Source organism: Mytilus edulis, chromosome 8 (assembly GCF_963676685.1).
Source record: "Mytilus edulis chromosome 8, xbMytEdul2.2, whole genome shotgun sequence".
NCBI classification, from domain to species: domain Eukaryota; kingdom Metazoa; phylum Mollusca; class Bivalvia; order Mytilida; family Mytilidae; genus Mytilus; species Mytilus edulis.
The window spans coordinates 18,875,815-18,894,789 of record NC_092351.1 but is presented as its reverse complement, the minus strand read 5'-3'; the positions used below and the strand labels follow the sequence as shown (position 1 = coordinate 18,894,789).

Below are 18,975 nucleotides of genomic sequence, written 5' to 3'. Positions count from 1 at the left end.
GTATGGCGTTCATTATCACTGGACTAGTATATATTTGTTTAGGGGCCAGCTGAAGGACGCCTCCGGTTGCGGGAATTTCTCGCTACATTGAAGACCTGTTGGTGACCCTCTGCTGTTGTTTTTCATTTGGTCGGGTTGTTGTCTCTTTGACACATTCCCCATTTCCATTCTCAATTTTATTCAATTGGGGATGAAGACGTCGTATATACCCCGGCAATTTTCTGAATATATACTGACATCTCTTTGTTGTGTATCGAATAGTAAGCTATAAATATACAATACATTCACATGACAAAATATGAAACAGCTCAAAGAAAACAATTAGTCTGGTTCATAGAAAAAAAATCCTGTCATGTATTATGTATTTATAGACATTTATACTGATTTTCTTAAAATGTGCAGAACAAATGTTCTACAAATATTTAACTTCTATTTTTAGATAGATACAATTCAAGTATGTTATGTCTGAGATTATTTTGCATGGATACACTCAACGTTTGCCATTTAATTCCGTCCAAGTGTAGTTCTCCATTTTGGAACAGAATTTGTGAAAATAACGGTATGCATCTGATAAAGTATTATTTTGCAGGTTGTATACTTATAACTATTGTTGTCTCTTATTTTTGAAGAGCCTGCGAAAAGCGAAACATAGCGATTCCTCATTCCATTGTCGTCGTCGTCAGCGAATCAACATATATTCACTCTGTGGTTAAAGCTTTTAAAAGTTTGATTACTATCTTGAACTATTCTTGATTTCTACCAAATTTGGACAGAAGCGTGTTTATAATTGTAAGATAGTATCCAGAGGTAAATCATGTTTATCCCCCCCTTTTTTTATAAATAGACATTAGTCTTTCTGCCATTCACCATTACATCCACTCTGTGGTTAAAGTTTTAAAAATTATAACAACTTTCTCAAATTATCCTGGATTCATACCAAACGTGGACAGAAGCCTGTTTTTGATAGAAAGCTAGTACATGTATATACCAGGACATGTTGTAAAAAATTATAAACACACGCCTTACGTTCAAAATCAACCTTGTACTGGGTTTTTATGTTAGAAATCTATGTTTTTATATTTTTTACTTGTATGAACTTCCCAGACAACAATTTTGTCTGCAATATACAAACAACAATCTCTTGAATCATATACACTTTTTAAATATAGTTATTACATTTTTTTTCCAACAGCAGACAACTATGCGCTACGTAACATAGCTACTTGGGAAGCCTCAGTCGAAATTTGTAGAAACAATGGGAGTTATCTGTATGGTAATATGACATCGAGCAGCCAGGCTATACAAACTATGAAGACATTTCATTTGATGAAAATAAATAGCCAGTTTTGGTTGGGTGCAGCCCGACAAGTCTACCCAACAGTTGATAGAGGTAACTGTAACTTTACTAGAATGTGGCGTTTTGTCATTTACAAATCACTTACTTGTATGTAAAAACAATATATTATTACAATCATAACTGATAATAACAAAAAAAAAAATTGGGCATTGCATAATTTATTAAAGCTAACCGGTGTAGTCAGAAATAAACACGAATCGTCTATTTTTCTTGGGTTTCGTAGGTACATGTGAACCACGAATTCAAATGTTCAACGAATAAAAAGAATTTTATAGGCTTTGTGTGTAGAATGACACAACCACGAAATCAGATACTCACGAAAATAAATGAATCCCTAATACTGTTATTTCATGCCATGCTTATTGATTTTATTTAATAAAAAATATCTTGTATGAATTATAGCGTTCCTGATAAAGGTAAATCCAGAAAGCGCTTCGGATGCATTGAAATTATTAAACCTGTTGTTTTCAATTTATTTTTTACATCACTGGGTCGATACTTCTGCTGGGGGACTATCAGTCACCTAGGGTATCATCAGCTCAGTAGTCAGTACATTCACTTCGGTACTGACATGATTTAACAAACTTACATTGAAGACCCATTGGTTGCCTTCGGCTGTTGTTTGCTCTATGGTCGGGTGGTTGTCGCTTTGACATATTCACCATTTCCTTTCTCAATTTTATTTACTAAATTGTCCGTTTATAAATTTTGAAATTATTAAGAAACTAAGGTTTCAAAACCCTCAGGCAAAGTTGACTTTAGATGAATTTGGCTATCAATTGTAAGTATTATTGCCATATAGCTCTTCAACGGTTTCGGTACTTATACATCCCTTGATTTTAAATGTTTGGCTTTGAGCGTTTGTGATGAAGGTATATCCAAAAAAGCGTTTTGGACGCATTGAAATTATTTAACGTGTTGTTTTCAACTTTTTATATTGTTTTGATTGCGTATCGAAACTGGTTTGATGTTAAACTAATTAAACAAATTGGGTTTGACGGGTAATTATATATGAAATTGGGAGTATTGTGTGATTGTATATTTAGATCGGATTTCAGAATAAACAGGGTCCTGTTTGTAGACGTTGTTGTCACGCAGTGAAAATATATTTTTTTAATCCAGTTTCTACAGATTCAAAAATCCTTGCATGTTTTAAATTGTTGTTTCTTTCTGTAAATTGGCGAGATAGTCGAATATAAACATAAAAGATGGACGAAAGATACCAGAGGGACATTCAAACTCATAGATCAAATACAAATTGACAACGCCATGGCTAAAAAAAGAAAAATACAAACAGACGAATATAGAACACAAAACATAGAAAACTTAAGAATAAGCAACACGATCCCCACCTAAAGCTAGGAATGATCTCAGGTGCTCCCTAAGGATAAGCAGATCCTGCTCCACATATGGCACCCGTCGTGTTGCTCGTGTTATTATGAACCCGGGAAATAGTATAATTTTCCTGATACATTTCTCCCTTATTGTATGGTGTATTTCAATTCCATCGTCCTTCTTTAAATGAATGGTTAATATATGTACTTACATACAATTGATTGATGGAATGCGCATACTTTCATATGAAAATATCAGTTTTACTACACCTTCTCGTTAGTTATTGAAATCAAAGCAAATATATTGTCAGTCTCCATATTTGCGTATTTTTCTATAGGTCAACGTATTGAAACAAAAGAGATCGTGCGATGCAAACTTTGCACTATAAATAAAATCGGAAATGGAAACAGATGCGATTATAATACTGATTGTAATAGTCGAGATACAACTGGATTTGCTATATGCGAAGACAACATACACCAGACCAAGGTAATTTCGGTGGCAAATCTTCTGAAACCAAATGCGTATGATGATCGAAGCCAAATTATTTGAAAATCCAAAACCTTTTAAAAAGATAAATAGGGTATAATTCAATGATGATCGAGGCTAAAGTATTGAAAATCAAAAACTCAGTTAAAAGATGATTGGCTTAAAATCCCCGCCTCAAAAAGAAAACAACAACAAAAAACAAACAGACCCAGAGCAAGTGAAAGATTCAGAGCTGTCTATGAGGTAGATATATTCCTTATTCTATGTTAATTTCCAAACTTTTGTAACAGCAAATTATGATAACACAATATCCACATTTTCATTCTAGTACCGAGGTACTACATGTGTAGCTACTGGAATGAAACTCAGTCTGGTGATTTGTGAAATCTATTTTGGTTTTTATTTGATATATATCAAGACTATTGTTATTTGAAATTAGTTGTTTTCATGCCTTTTGTAAATGTATTAAACACACAAAAACATCAGTTTACTCTAAATGTTCTCTTAATTTTTCCTACCAAAAAATATCAATAGATCAAATATCATATTCACTTTATATAGTTAGATAGAATAGCATAAAGCTCTTGACTAGTTTTCTGGGTTCAACATTACCATAATGAACCCGCTAACATGTTTAACCCCACCACATTATTTATGTATGTGCCTGTCCCAAGTCAGGAGCCTGTAATTCAGTGGTTGTCGTTTGTTTATGTGTTACATATTTGTATTTCGTTCATTTTTTACATAAATAAGGCCGTTAGTTTTCTCGTTTGAATTTTTTTACATTGTCTTATCGGGGCCTTTAATAGCTGACTATGTGGTATGGGCTTTGCTCATTGTTGAAGGCCGTACGGTGACCTATAGTTGTTAATGTCTGTGTCATTTTGGTCTTTTGTGGATAGTTGTCTCATTGGCAATCATTCCACGTCTTCTTTTTATACTTTCTAAGACACGTAAGTTTGTTTTTCGTTAACAGGTGATAGAATACTCGGTTTCGACTAGGATGGCGTCTCTGAATAGTCCCATACCTGCAAAAGGAACCGATAAAATTAATACAGCGATGACATCTAAACCCCAACAGAAGTTTTCAGAAGGGTAACACCCAATAACATTCATAACTTAACCATATCGAGAAAACCAGTACCTCAGACAAAAGGTATGATTAAAACAAAGCATTCCATAAGAGTTGATATATAGAGAAATGCAAAAACATAATGCTGTTAATTTCTACATCCTATTAAATTTAAGGTAGATTCATGGTATACCGCCAACTTGGGTTGTACAATCACAGTACATAGTCGGTCTAGTTCTTTACCTAAATTTGCAAATTTGGAGACCGATTTGCAATTTACTGTTTGGCTGTTTATTTTCATTTAATCACTTAACGATTCATTACATTATCGATTTGTTTTAACATATACCAAAAATGTGTGTTTTTAGAATCAATTTTTCAAATAAGCAATTTCAGTGGATAGTACAAAATTTATACTGAACGGCTGTTTTTATATTTTTTTTTCTTTGAGCAAGAACGAAAGTTCGGTGGAACCATGTTTTCTTAAAACATATTATTAAAACTCTTCTCATAGTTTAATTCAAACTTCTATCTCACAGATATTTTTTATGCACAACAATGTGTTTTTTTTTCATGAACAATCTAAGCAATCTATTTTTGAACGACTCATAGCTTGAAAAATAGCACGGTGACCCATACTTTATTTTAAAAAAAAGCGTAGTAAAATCTGCACGTTGGCAAAGTATAAAAAAAAATCTATCCGAGAAAATATATACCAATGATCTACCTTAATGTATTATCTTATATACTAGTAGTATTACTAATATGTAGGACTCGGAGGTGCGATGGGGACGCTGAAGTGCGATGGTCACGCTGAAGTGCGATGGTCTACGCCGAAGTGCGATGGTCCTTTCGCTGAAGTGCGATGGTTTAGCACGACTTTTAGTTGTTTTGACGTTTTTATAAACAACTAAAATTCGCAGGCAGAGGGATAAGATTATTTAAATTAAGATTTATTGCGAACAAAGGAATTAAAAAAAAACCAACAAGGTAACGAACAATTCAAGTCCAGAACAGTTTTGAGCATTAGAGGTTGAGGTTACAAAATAATTTATAACTAAGTCATGCTACAAATCATAAGGAACAAATCGGCTAAAAGATGATCTTGGTCTGCAGATTGGTTATCTAGTGTTCGGTGTTATGCCGCAAACATTTTGTACGACCAATAAAATGTCTGGGTCTTTATTAAAAGCAATCTTATTGATCGAGTCGATATAATTTTGCTTTATTATTGAGATGAATTCTGCTTTGTAAGAAAACTCGCACTACATATAAGTCTAATTTTTTGTTCTTACAGTATAAATCTTCTGCAACAGGTTAGTCTGCGGAATAACGGAAAATCAGCTTATTCTAAAGTTTTCATAGAACTCGCGTCACGTTTCGCTATAAGTCAAGCATATATACATGTACTTGATGGCTTTTATTTGTTAAAAACTGTTACGATATTATATAAATGGATGAATGAAGTTCTTATGAGCAATTTCTCGGCTATGATATGACGAGAACAAGTTATATTTGATAAAATGAGATGGACCCTGTGTAGCACTATATAGACCGACACGCTGAACCCTTTTTTTTTGGCGCACATGACATTTCCTCCAACTCGAATCGCGTATACTAAATTAATTCCATCTAGCCCATTTTTTTTTGACTCCATACTTCTCCGTGCTAAGCGGATGATTAGCAAATAAGAATTGTATGTATTTTTTATTAGACCTGACTAAAAATTAAAACCAATCTCCCAAATGCGACGCTAGAACGCTAACAACTACACCACACCTCATTCAATAGAGTTCTTACTTCAGACCATTGCATTTAGCTGGAATAAACCATCACACAGTTTCATTAAAGTCAACTTTATAGTTAGACCATCTCTGACAGAGCCGCCATCGTAATTCAGCGTAACCACCATCGCACTTCAGCGTAGATATAAACAAGTTAACGTCACAATGTTACCATCGCACTTCAGCGTGTTAACCAACGCACCTCAGCGTACACCATCGCACTTCAGCGTGATCATCGCGGTTCGGAGTACCATCGCGGTTCCGAGTCCTACAAATATACATGTGGAGTCAAATATTTTTTCTTCAAAATATTGACATGAACAAAAATATTATGGACATTTTGTAAATGATTTCTTTTTAAACATGTTAAATGAAAAACGAGTTCAAGGCAAATTATGTTTCCCAAAGTGAAATACGTAATCAATACACATCCAATGAATAAATATACAGACGTGGAAAAATTCATGTAACAAGTTTTGCATTTACATAAAAAAAATCCTTGCAAGTATGGTCTTATCTGCGCACTTTTCTGCGCATCAATTCATGCAAATATAGAATTTAGAAGGTTCGTCTCAATAAATGCTGCAAGTGTAACAAAAGTTCAGTGATGAGTTTGAAAAGACATAAGATAAGTTTGAATAGACATCAATCGGAACTTCAAACAGAATAAAACAATTGTTTATTCTTTATTCCTTTAATTTGTTATAATTCAATCTAAAATAACTGCCTGAAGTTTCCTGACTTCATGAGTATGATATAATGTAGTCCTGTACAACTGTATGTAATAAAAAAAAACCACTATGCATATAGCGTTTAAGTATTTTCGTGATATATTAAATTATGAACGTTCAAATCTAAAAATGGTTTATGCATGGATGTAGAAATACACGGAAACGTTAGAAGCTTTAAGACTGAATAGGAAATACAAACAAATAACCAGATTCATGTACAGTCAACTGTCCTAAGGGGAGTTGACTATAAGAAATTATTTTAATATATCAATGGGGTAATTTAGAGTATGTTATAAATCATCATAATTCTAAAACACAGACTACTGGGTTAATGAAAACCTTGGTAACGGACCGTCAACCAGTAGAAGTATCGACCTAATTCTAGTAGATAAAAACAACACTAAATAATTTTATCGAGTCAAAAGCGCTTTATGTGGATTAAATTTCTTTATGAATTCTAAAAACCAAACATTAAAATGAAAGGGATGTATACATATTTAGTTTTATTTACAAACATTGTGAGATATATGACCGGAAGGGACTTTAAATGAAATAATATTAAATAGTCAAATCATTATAATATTAAATAGTCAAATCATTATAATATTAAATAGTCAAATCAATATAATATTAAATAGTCAAATCATTATATATTAAATAGTCAAATTTAGTCAAATCAATATAATATTAAATAGTCAAATCATTATAATATTAAATAGTCAAATCAATATAATATTAAATAGTCAAATCATTATAATATTAGATTGTCAAATCATTATAATATTGAATAGTCAAATCATTATAATATTAAATAGTCAATTCATTATATAGTCAAATCATTATAATATTAAATATTATTAACCAGTTAGTATAATTATAAGCTTAACTGTCCTATCATTATAATAGGTGTCAATACATTATTTTACCCAAAATAGTCACCCCGGTCCATTATGACTTTTACCCGGTCCATTATGACTCATATCCGGTCCATTATTGATTTGTTGCCAGTCCTTTATGAGCACGTGCAATAATGTTGAAAAACCAAAAAAAAATGGCTGACATCAGTGTCCGCTTCGATTTCAATTTTATGTTTTGAAAAGATCTGTGCAACTTTTCTGTGGAATTACCTACAAGTCCAGGACTGCGTAACTTCTTTTAGCAACATTTTGCGTGCTATATTTAGAACCGGAACTCTATAGACGCAGACGACAGTACAGTATGGCAGGCCTTGTTCCTGCAAAAATATCGGACAGATACGCCAAGAATGGCGAAGACATGCTTGATGTTTTGTCTCATGACATAATGAGGTACGAAATGCTTGCAGAGAAGGAGACGTTCGACGCTCTTACCTCCGTCCTGCAAGGGGAACAATCCCATGACAATGTCGAGCTACATGAAATCGAAGTAAACCGCTTGAACAATGACAACAACAACAATGACGAAGGTGATCCGACGGAAACACACGAGCAGCGTGACACAGGAAGCAGTAGATTTAGATCAGTTTCCAATGAGGACACAGACGAATTTCTCAGGAAAAATGTAAATAAAAACACGGACTACAAAACAAGATCAGATGTTAAAACTTTCTACACCTGGGCACAGCAAGTAGGAGAGTTTAGAGAGCTGCAGATGATTCCGTTTAAGGAACTAGATGCTATTTTAGCCCGGTTTTACTTAGGTTAGTTTAAAAGTTTTTTACTTCAACTTAAAGACTCCTAAAAATATGTTATTATGGTAATGATTTTTGATAAAATAGATTTGTACATGCTTTAGCCAGCTTCGTGACGGCTTACGGATAGGAACATGTATACTGAATTTTTTAGTCTGTCCAATATCATTCAGGACATCTTGTTTATATTTTGTAATATCAGTCTGTCCGTCCTATACTAACTTTTGAATTTCAGCTGAAGTTACGCTTGTATGTAGGCTGAATCCTTGCAAACAGCTAGTCAGATCTTCATTGAATTTTGTACACTCATTCAAAATAAGAAAATTAAAATGAAAATTCAATACAAGTTAACAATTTCATAGCACAATTTACCGTGTGAGACATCTGTGTTTTCTTGTTGATATCAATTGATTTTTGTATGATACATGTATATTTTTTGTATTTCATGTAAATTTTGTACATACAGAGTGAGGATACAGGCTGAATGGGGTTAATGTTCACTTTTTTTATGTTTCTATTTAAAGGTGTAAGGAACAAAGAGGGACAGGAGTATGAACCAGACACGCTTACAGGATTCCAGAATAGTATTGAGAGACACCTGAAAAACAATAAAGTTGTAGTGGATTTGAAAAGAAATGACGATTTCAGCCATTCAAGAAAGGTGCTCGAGGCCAAAAGAAAGCAATTGAAACAAGAGGGAAAAGGGAATAAAAGAAATAGGCTTCTAGCATTGTTAACAATAGTAAAAGTAACATGATTGCCAATAGAAAAGACTGCAGTAATCCATTCAGTATTCTAACTGGCGCTGTTATTAATGGTGGAGTCATAAATCTAAACATATTTTCTGGGAAGAGGAAACGGGATGACTTTTCCAGCTCTCAAGAGTCTTAATAATTATCAGACAAGTTCCTAATTCAATCTGTATTTGTTGTCCTTGTTGAAAAATTTTGTTATCAGTAAATAATTAAGAAAATATACAATTCCATTTTTATTGCCTCAGAACTGGTTAATAAAAGTATTAAGAAATGGGTAATTTAATAATGGACTGGTTATATATCCTCGGTCCGTAATAACGGCCCGCGGATTACTGTAATGGCCCTCGGCGTTGCCTCGGGCCATTACAGCAATCCTTGGGCCGTTATTACAGACCTTGGATATATAACCAGTCCATTATAAAATTACCCATTTATTAATACTATAGTCAAATTTAGTCAAATCATTATAATATTAAATAGTCAAATCATTATAATATTAAATAGTCAAATCATTAAAATATTAAATAGTCAAATCATTATAATATTAAATAGTCAAATTTAGTCAAATCATTAAAATATTAAATAGTCAAATCATTATAATATTAAATAGTCAAATCATTATAATATTGAATAGTCAAATCATTATAATATTGAATAGTCAAATCATTATAATATTGAATAGTCGAATAATTCTAATATTAAGAAGTCAAATCATTATAATATTAAATAGTCATTATAATATTACATTAACGTGTGCACATGCAGACATGATATAACATTATTTGAACAGTGTCATCAGATATATACATTCAGTTTATTTTGCAATCTGTATTTATCATTATGTTCATATCATTTTCATAATCCATATTCATAGTTCATTTACGATTGACGGCAAAAATATTATACGTAAATCTATTTCTGATATAGACTAACGGTTTTACGATATATTTGTATGTATAGAAATGTAAGTGCTGATTATTTGAATAACAGCAATTTGTATTATATTAGATGACTGGCCTGCTAAATTATTATATGTTTTGCATGTGATATAAATGGACTTCAAGAAAAGAAAAAAATAGCTTGCTTTTTTTAACTCATCAGGCACTTTTCAAGCTAGTTAAAATAGACACATGCTTAATAATATCTTATTTTTAATATCTTTACGCTTCTCAGCATTTAGCATTGCTTATTGTTTAATGAGTACTTTTCTATTGTTCATCGGTACAGTGTTATGAAAATGTTTTGCTTACAAGTCTTAGGCAAACGGCTCATACATGCAATTTTACTCAAAAGGAATTATGATTTTAATATGTTGTTTATACAAAGAATAAGAATAAAAAACCAATGCAATATTCAATTAACCATTCCCCATGCACCTTGCTATATATGTCAACACACCATAATATATATATACAGCTTGATTTGTAAAGTAAAACCCGTTTGTGTTGGAGTTCGTTTTGCTAAGTTTGCAGTTGATTTGATTTATAGGCTTTTGCTTGTCTTATCATTGTTCATGGTCTTTTTTTATTTTATTTTTTTTTATCTCACTTCGGTTATTTAATTTTCATTAGCCCGTTGGTATTTGTTGCTACTTTTTGGGTGATTTTGAACATTGAATGCAAAAGTAATAAATGAAGCATTCGCCGTGACATTTTGTTTTTAATTTGGATATGCCACTTTAATTTTTTTTTAAATTTCGAGCTAGCAATCTTTTTAAATTTTTTGTTTATTGTAATTTTTTTGTTGTTTACTACATTTAAATATACAAACAATTTTGTAGAAAATGACAATGACAACATACTGATGCTGGAAATTATTCCTCTATCTCTACTAGGATTTGCAATTGTTTTTGTTACAATTGCAGTATTCTGTGTCAGGTAATTATATGTAAATAAAGACAACTGTACTGTAGTATAATATACTATATTGATATTTTATCGTATGTTTTTCTTTGTTGTGATGTTATGCTATTGTTTCAGAAAAAGGGAGAAGGTTTGGATCCATTAAAACGTTTAATCCCGCTGCAAATGTTTGCACCTGTCCTAAGTCAGGAATCTGTTGTACAGTAGTTGTCGTTTGTTTATGTAATATATAAGTGTTTCTCGTTTCTCGTTTTGTTTATATAGATTAGACCGTTGGTTTTCCCGTTTGAATGGTTTTACACTAGTAATTTTGGGGCCCTTTATAGCTTGTTGTTCGGTGTGAGCTAAGGCTCCGTGTTGAAGGCCGTACTTTAACCTATAATGGTTTACTTTTTAAATTGTTATTTGTATGGAGAGTTGTCTCATTGGCACTCACACCACATCTTCCTATATCTATATAGTATATGTATACCGCTTTTCGAAAGTCATAAATCAATTGAGAGAAAACAAATCCGGGTTACACATCAACTATAAGCCTTTTAATGATGAAAACAATTTGGTATGATTGCAACAGAGAGGCTAAAGTGATCACAAGGACATATTTACGCATAAGTCGAAAATAAACTGACATCGTTTTGGTAAAAAGAAAATGATTTGAATTGATTTTTATCTTTGGTGTTTAAACGCCACTTTTAAGCACCGCTTTTGGGCTATTTTGTGGCGGCCATTTTTGTTGGTGGAGGAAGCCAGAGCGACCGGAGAAAAACACCGGAAGAGATCCGTTTGCGCCAAAAATGCGTCCTTTTACGCCACACGTTTTCTTTAATGCTACGTTTGCGAAACCTGTTTTAAAATTACACTAGAACACATCCGCGAAACCACGGGCATTCAGACCGTAGTTTAAAGTATGTAAAGTGTTTTTGGAAGAATTATTTTTTATCCCTCCACCTTTATTTTCAAAGTTTCCAATTTTTGGTTTTTCTATCAATTTCAATATGAACATACATTTAGTATGTTATTACCACGCTTATCCGTATATTACATGTATTATGAACATTCTCCAAAGTTTCCAATTTTTGGTTTTCTATCAATTTTAATATGAACATACATTTAGTAACATTTAAGTAATGAGCCTGTAATTCAGTGGTTGTCGTTTGTTTATGTGTTACATATTTATTTTTCGTTAATTTTTTGTACATAAATAAAGCCGCTAGTTTTCTCGTTTGAATTGTTTTACATTGTCATTTCGGGGCCTATAGGTACAGTGCATACTCGCATTTGTCATCCATTCATACAATTATTTAGTTTGCGTTATTTTGGGAGAAGAACGAGAAAAAAGGCATCCGGATATTGTTCCGTCATTGGACGAAATTTTAAGTCAGATTAGACTTCCGGTTTGCGTTTTTCTGTATACTTTGAACATACATATACTACGACTAAAGTGTATCTTCAGAATTTTATATGCATTCATTTTCAATGGATGACAAATGCGACTATGCACTGTACCTATAGGACACAGAGGCGTGTTGATTAATTTATTGTGGGAAGAAGAGAAGCGACACACAAAATGAAGTCTTCTCGTTTAATAGTATAGATGATATCATTTGCGCCAAAAATAGAACATACGATTGCGCCAATTAGAATAAAAATGACTTCCCTTCTCCTGTTTTTTTCCTTGGATCCGGCAGCTTAAATGGCAAATGTTTCCTTTTTGAACGATACTTTCTTCTTACTGCTGCTTCAAAAAGATAAATGATAGATATGTGTACAGGTAAATTGGCTTAAATGAGTTCCGAATATTGGCAAAATGAATACATTTTGAAAACAAAATTTGGCGCAAATGATAGCCCTGAAAAACAGTAATTGGCGCAAAAGGACTGCTGCCAAACCACCGACCTTCGATAGGAAAACTGACGATCCTAGTCAATTACGATTAGAATCGAGTGCACTCGCACATGCGGGTTCGAAATCACAACCTCAGTGTTGACTGGGTAGTTGTTGCAGTAGTAGTAACTACTTAGACCACTCGGCCACCTAGGCCCTAAAAGAAAAATGAAAAAAAGCCAGAGAACTGTAAACAAAACACAACATAGAATCCTAAAAACAAAGCAACTCGGACCTCAACAACAACCGGTTGTGAATAAAATGGGACTACTTACTATCTAATAATTACAAACATGACGTAGATGTCGCAACCATTGATGAACGCCTTTGACAAAGAACAAAACAAATATCGTAAAGTAAGCTAGAAACTTTTTCAATTTACTTTCAGAAACAAGTTAATAACATCTTTTTAATACTGTTTTCAGAAGAAGAAAAGAAATGAAAGCAGAAATAGATGGCAGCATGAATGATTCGACACAATATACAAGTAGTCATACTGACAGTGAACCTTTTATGTCAGTTATCACGAGAAAATTAGGTTTGAAGAATGACAGTTCACATTGGAATGATAATTTTTCAGATGCATCATCTGTCGTTACAGTCTTGAACTTTGTCAAAAAGTAAATTTCCTTTAGAGAGGATATACTACATGTTCTTCAAGTGCAAGACATGTACAGGGTATATTATGTGACATATCCGGCAAGGGACTTATATTTTGTTCTCAGACATTCCCTGCTAACAGTCTTTATTCTCTGAACTCCAAGCCAGATATGTTACATTATATAGCTTGCCTGAAACCTGAAGTAATGAACATATATATTATGAATTATCCTGTCTTATTGGTTTTTTGCAAGTACCAGATATTTGTTAAAGATTCACCATACAGTATAAAAATTCAGTATATGTTTATCGTTTTTGATGCAAGTTTTTCATCTTAGTTAAAATTGTTTTGTTATGTTCATTAAAATACTTATTTCAGGGTATTTGATAGGCTTACAATGCGGCATGGGTTTTGTCATTGTTCGAGGCCGCGCGGTGACATGTAATTGTTAATTTATTTTTTGTTTCGATAAGAAACTAACGAGACACGAACACATAAAACATCTAATTTTGTTTCAACAAAAAGCGTCATTTTCGTCTTTATTTACATATATACATATTCAACGATAGTCAGTACCAATTATGAGTTTTTTCGGGTAAATTCACCAGCCGGTGCCAATATGAGTCCATTTTCTGACATTGCCTTATTTATGGTTGGCGATGATTCGTAACACCGAACTTCAATTGTGAAAATATCTATAATATATCTAATAAAATTTTGAGTATGAATGCAAATATGGTGAGCCAATGCCTTTCCTACATCTCCATAGATATCTAACTTGCAAAATATTTCACCATTGCTAAGCTTGAAATAATTCCCAAAGGTTACAATACGTTTCTTATTGTCGTCGAGATACGATGCCACTGCCTTTGTTCTTTTTTTTTTTTGAGTATCATCGAAATTTTCACTTCCATAAGTCGGTATGGATGACCGTCTATAATAATTCGATTGTCTTTAAACATTTGGCAATAAAAGTCTTGCTCTTTGATAATTTGTATTAAGTCATGTTGACTTAGAACTTTCGTTCTTTTCAGTGTGTCTATATCAGGCGAAGGTTCTTTTAATGAATATGATTAAGCCTGGTAAAACGAACAAACCTAAAAGAAAATAACATGATCATTTTATAAGACTTTGTAAAGCGAACAAACATAAAAAGAAAAATTACATGAAAAATGAAATAATAATAAAAGATGCACGGTCATTTGTAGACCAGTCGTCTGTAGCTGTGTTATGGAATACATAGTTCCGTCATAAGATAAGTCCCAAACGGAAGATATGTTCTGTAATATTATTTCCAGTATTTGTTCCGAACTAAATAAAGGGTCCAACATATATTTTGACATTGTTTATAACAAAGTTTTCACAGGAACTTATGTTAGGCGGAACATATTTACGTTGACAGCTACATCTACATGTATATATCATATTTGTTTTTCGTTGTTGTTTTTTTGTACAGATATCTGACCGTTTTCTTTTCTCTTTTAATTTGTTTCATAATTATATTTCGGGGCCTTTACTCCTTGTGTTATATTTTGTGGTATTAATTTTGCTCATTGTTGAAAGCTGTACAGTGACGTACAGTTGTTTACCTTTTTTATGTGGTCTCTGTGTAATCATACCGCATCGTCTTATATTTAGTATTGATATATGATATTAAAATACCGTTTTCGCAACTAATCTATATTGTCCATTTCTTATATTCTGAAACGTGAGTTCAAATCAATTGGATATAAGCATATTGTCAATTTCTTTTTAAAATAAAAATCATCATATGTAACATTTAATCAGGATGATAGATAAACAAGTTTTAAGGATGTCTGCTGCTCTAATTTAAAATAACAAGGATTTCATGTGATTGCTTAAAATGAAAACAACTTTGATATTTAAAAAAAATGAAGAAATAAAATCGATAGTCTCGTGTGTAGTTTTCAAAATACGAGACATTTAGAAAATGGCGGGAAAAGGGTTTTCTTCAGACTTTACTATTTGTTAACATTGGAATTGTTTTTTACCCTTTAAACCAAGAAAAAATAACAAGGATTTCATGACAAAAATTCAAATGGTCATCAATGATCTATTGAACAGATTTATGAAGACAAAAGTGGGGTCTCGTGTAAAAAATATTTTAATACATTTGTATGGATAAAACCTGAGAAAATCAAAAATATGACAAGAATTCAAAAACATGAGCAGCAGACATCCTTAAGTGCACCAAATGGAAAACTTTCATCATACAAGCAGACAACTCACCTCTTCCAACAAGCTGATATATATATATATATTACAAATATTGTTCTCCTACACTTAAGTCATGTAAGTATCAACTAATAACATTCAAAGAATTAATGCAAAGACGTCATTTGAACTTCTTTTATTTGAGTATCACTAATGAGTCTTTTGTATACGAAATGCTCATTTGGTATACACAAGTTTAAGTATATCTCGAATTTGACTTGCACATTCATCTCAGTACCAGAATCTATGACAAACAAGACGATTCTAATTTTGAAATTATGAACTCCCCCCACCTCAGTAGCAATTTACCAACTGCACCTGCATATGGGATATATATTTCCCAACTTATTCGATATTCAAGAGCTTGCAGCTCCTACTCAGACTGTGTAAAACGTCATCAGTGTCTGAGTAGAAAGTTGATGAACCAGGGGTATGTCAAAGAACGTCTCGTCCTTTTTCTAAAAAAGTTTATCGGAAGGTACCAAGACCTTGTTGATAAATATTCCTTATCAACTTCAGTTGATAATAATACACGATGGTCTTGATGTATAGATTTTGCGTACTGATGTTGTTTATCATCTTAACAACGTGTTTTATAGTTCTTTCATTTGTCTTTGTTCTATTATTAATATTACTTTTACTGTTGAATGGTTTTATGTGATATCCGTTTGACGTAGCTCGGTACTTATACATCTCGTCAATGTGTTTGTATTGTCTTTAATTTTTTGGTGGCGTGTTTTGTATATGCGACTTTTTGTATTTCTTTGGTTCTTAGAACGTGACTCTGTACGTGATCCCGTCAGTATGATGTTGTTCTAGTTTATGTCATTATGATATATTTCTATTATTAATTACAAAATACGTTGAACCATAAACGTCAAAATCATTCAATCGCGTAGTGGAAATAACTAATTGTGGATTCTTATAAATTCTATTTATAACTTTTGAACTATTTTCAAACTTGGTCTATTTCTGAAATTTATTCTTACATACTTTTGATTTTTAACCCTATATGCTAACATTGCCTATGTAAATTTTAAAATTGTTTGTATGCACATTTAACGACAAATCTATGTGACGTATACAATCTTCTGACGTCAGACGAACAAATCAATGAATGTGTTTGTAGATAGATGTTATTGTGTTCTGTTAAATTGTTCCTTTTAAAATTGTTATACGATGATGACTGATGTACCCATATTTTGACTATTTTATTTATTGTGTTTAGTTTAGTTAACGCATCAATGTACATATAACGGAAGTTGATGAGACTGTCATCAAAGTGAGAGGGTTAGCGTTATAAAAACAGGTTTAATCAACCGTTTTCTACATTTGAAAAAGCCTGTACCAAGTCAGGAATATGACAGTTCTTGTCCATTCGCTTTTGATGCGTTTCGCTATTTGATTTTGCCATGTGATTATAGTCTTTCCGAATTGATTTTCTTCCTCTAAGTTCAGTAATTTTGTGATTTTACTTTTTACATAAAGTATCTTTACTGAATTTTTGAATAAATCTTTGGTTATCTCCCGTTTACCAGGAAAAAAAACACGAAACATTACAAACGCTTTTAAAGAATTAAAGATCAAGCAAAATAAAAAATAAAAAAGACGACGCTTTTCCTGATGTCTCTCTGAAATACAGCCAACTATGATGCACCATAGTCTATGAAGCGTATTCCAGGTAAAAATAGCATAACGGATTAATTGACTTCAAGTATTTGTAGATATACACTTGTTATAAGAATGATTCAACAATAGCATTTCATCATATTAATATTATCAATAGATGTACTAAGCTGACGGAGAAAGTATTAAAACCATTTTTATTTGCTACTTGAAAATTAAGCTGAATAAAATAATTTAAGACAGCAGAGATGATAATTCTGTTTTAATTGGTTATTTACTTTTTCGACCTAAATAAAGAGTGAGCTATTCATACTGTAAATTTATGATGTCTCTAGTCTGGCCAGAGGGTCAGACTGTCCTACTTAATTAAACAACATTTGTTTGAAATCAGATAACATGTTTTTACGTACAGAGAAATTTCACTTATGACCCATGCAAGATTGAATTTCATCTTTCTTTTTTTTTGGTTAACGGTCTTGCGGGTCAGCACGAGTTCACGTGTCAGTGCATTGTGATCACTTCCTTTTATCATCAGCATTTGATGTGTTAACTTGTGATTCTTATCAAACAGTTTGTTAAAAATTCCCAGCCACATACCTCCCTTAATGTTATCTTTTGAAGTATATATGTTTTTTTATGGGGCAGATTTGTCTCCGCACCTTTGCTATTTTTGTCATTTATTCAATTGATATGATATTAGTTGATGTAATTTCGTATTAATGATGTATTATTATTTCATATTAAATATGAACTTTAATATCAAATGTTTTATTTGGCAAAATGTATTTTTTGCATTTTATGATTTTGAATAAATGACCTTATTTTGTCAGTTTAGTTTTTATATCATATAGCAAATCTAGCTCAGAATCTGACATGTGTAAACATAGTATGTTTATGGTATCTAGCTGTCTGTCTTAAATAACATAAAATTACATATAAATTAATAGGTGTGAATGAATAATGTGGTTGTGTACTGACTATGAAAAACATACTGAATCTGAATCTGTACGTATAATGATGTTGGATTAATTGTACGCTGACGTGACAAGAGCAGAACTCTGGAATTTGTAAGATGAACATTTGGATGTGACACAAATCTGAATTGCTTCAAGACCTTTCCTTTTTTCGTCGTATTCTTCTATCCCAATACATTATTTTATTAACCAGTGTTCTACAATATAACACACCATCTACACATTATCTGATCCAAATTCCTACCAAAAGGACATACATTCTCAACTCAATTTCTTTATCTACTAGTTTTCAAAAGTGTTATGCTGCTGATATTATCTGTCTATTTTTTATTACCTAATAAGTTTTGTTTTGCCAGAGCTGTTGGTGAAGGTTGCTAAAACGATCTATAGTACTGATCTATAATTGCATTATCCTTTTGATACATAGTATTATGATGTTCATATATCTCGAGCTCTGAATAATTTAGTGAAGAATAAGTGACGTGGTCTTGATTGTTTTTCGTTAGATTTAAGTAGTCTAAAATATAAAGGAGTAGGAGCATTAAATCCCGGTATTTGTGCAAAACAAAAGTTTTCAGAATGTTTGGAAATATATAGAATC

General features: G+C 32.2%; 2 protein-coding genes across 2 annotated transcripts in view; both read left to right on the top strand.

Moving 5' to 3' along the window:
* Nucleotides 1-13,845, top strand: part of LOC139485001 (uncharacterized) — a 36,361-nt gene extending 22,516 nt beyond the window's left edge. The window contains exons 11-16 of the mRNA XM_071269088.1: nt 440-559; nt 1,193-1,390; nt 3,030-3,181; nt 4,158-4,337; nt 10,973-11,069; nt 13,364-13,845. Of these exons, the coding sequence (XP_071125189.1) occupies nt 440-559; nt 1,193-1,390; nt 3,030-3,181; nt 4,158-4,280 (593 nt within the window). The 3' untranslated portion in view covers nt 4,281-4,337; nt 10,973-11,069; nt 13,364-13,845. The remainder of the gene's footprint in view (nt 1-439; nt 560-1,192; nt 1,391-3,029; nt 3,182-4,157; nt 4,338-10,972; nt 11,070-13,363) is intronic.
* On the top strand, nt 7,890-9,194 carry LOC139483981 (uncharacterized protein KIAA1958-like). Its single transcript, XM_071267700.1, has 2 exons — nt 7,890-8,446; nt 8,962-9,194. The coding sequence occupies exons 1-2, from the start codon at nt 7,987-7,989 to the stop codon at nt 9,192-9,194; spliced, it is 693 nt and encodes a 230-aa protein (XP_071123801.1). The 5' UTR covers nt 7,890-7,986.
* Nucleotides 13,846-18,975: the final 5,130 nt, after the last annotated feature.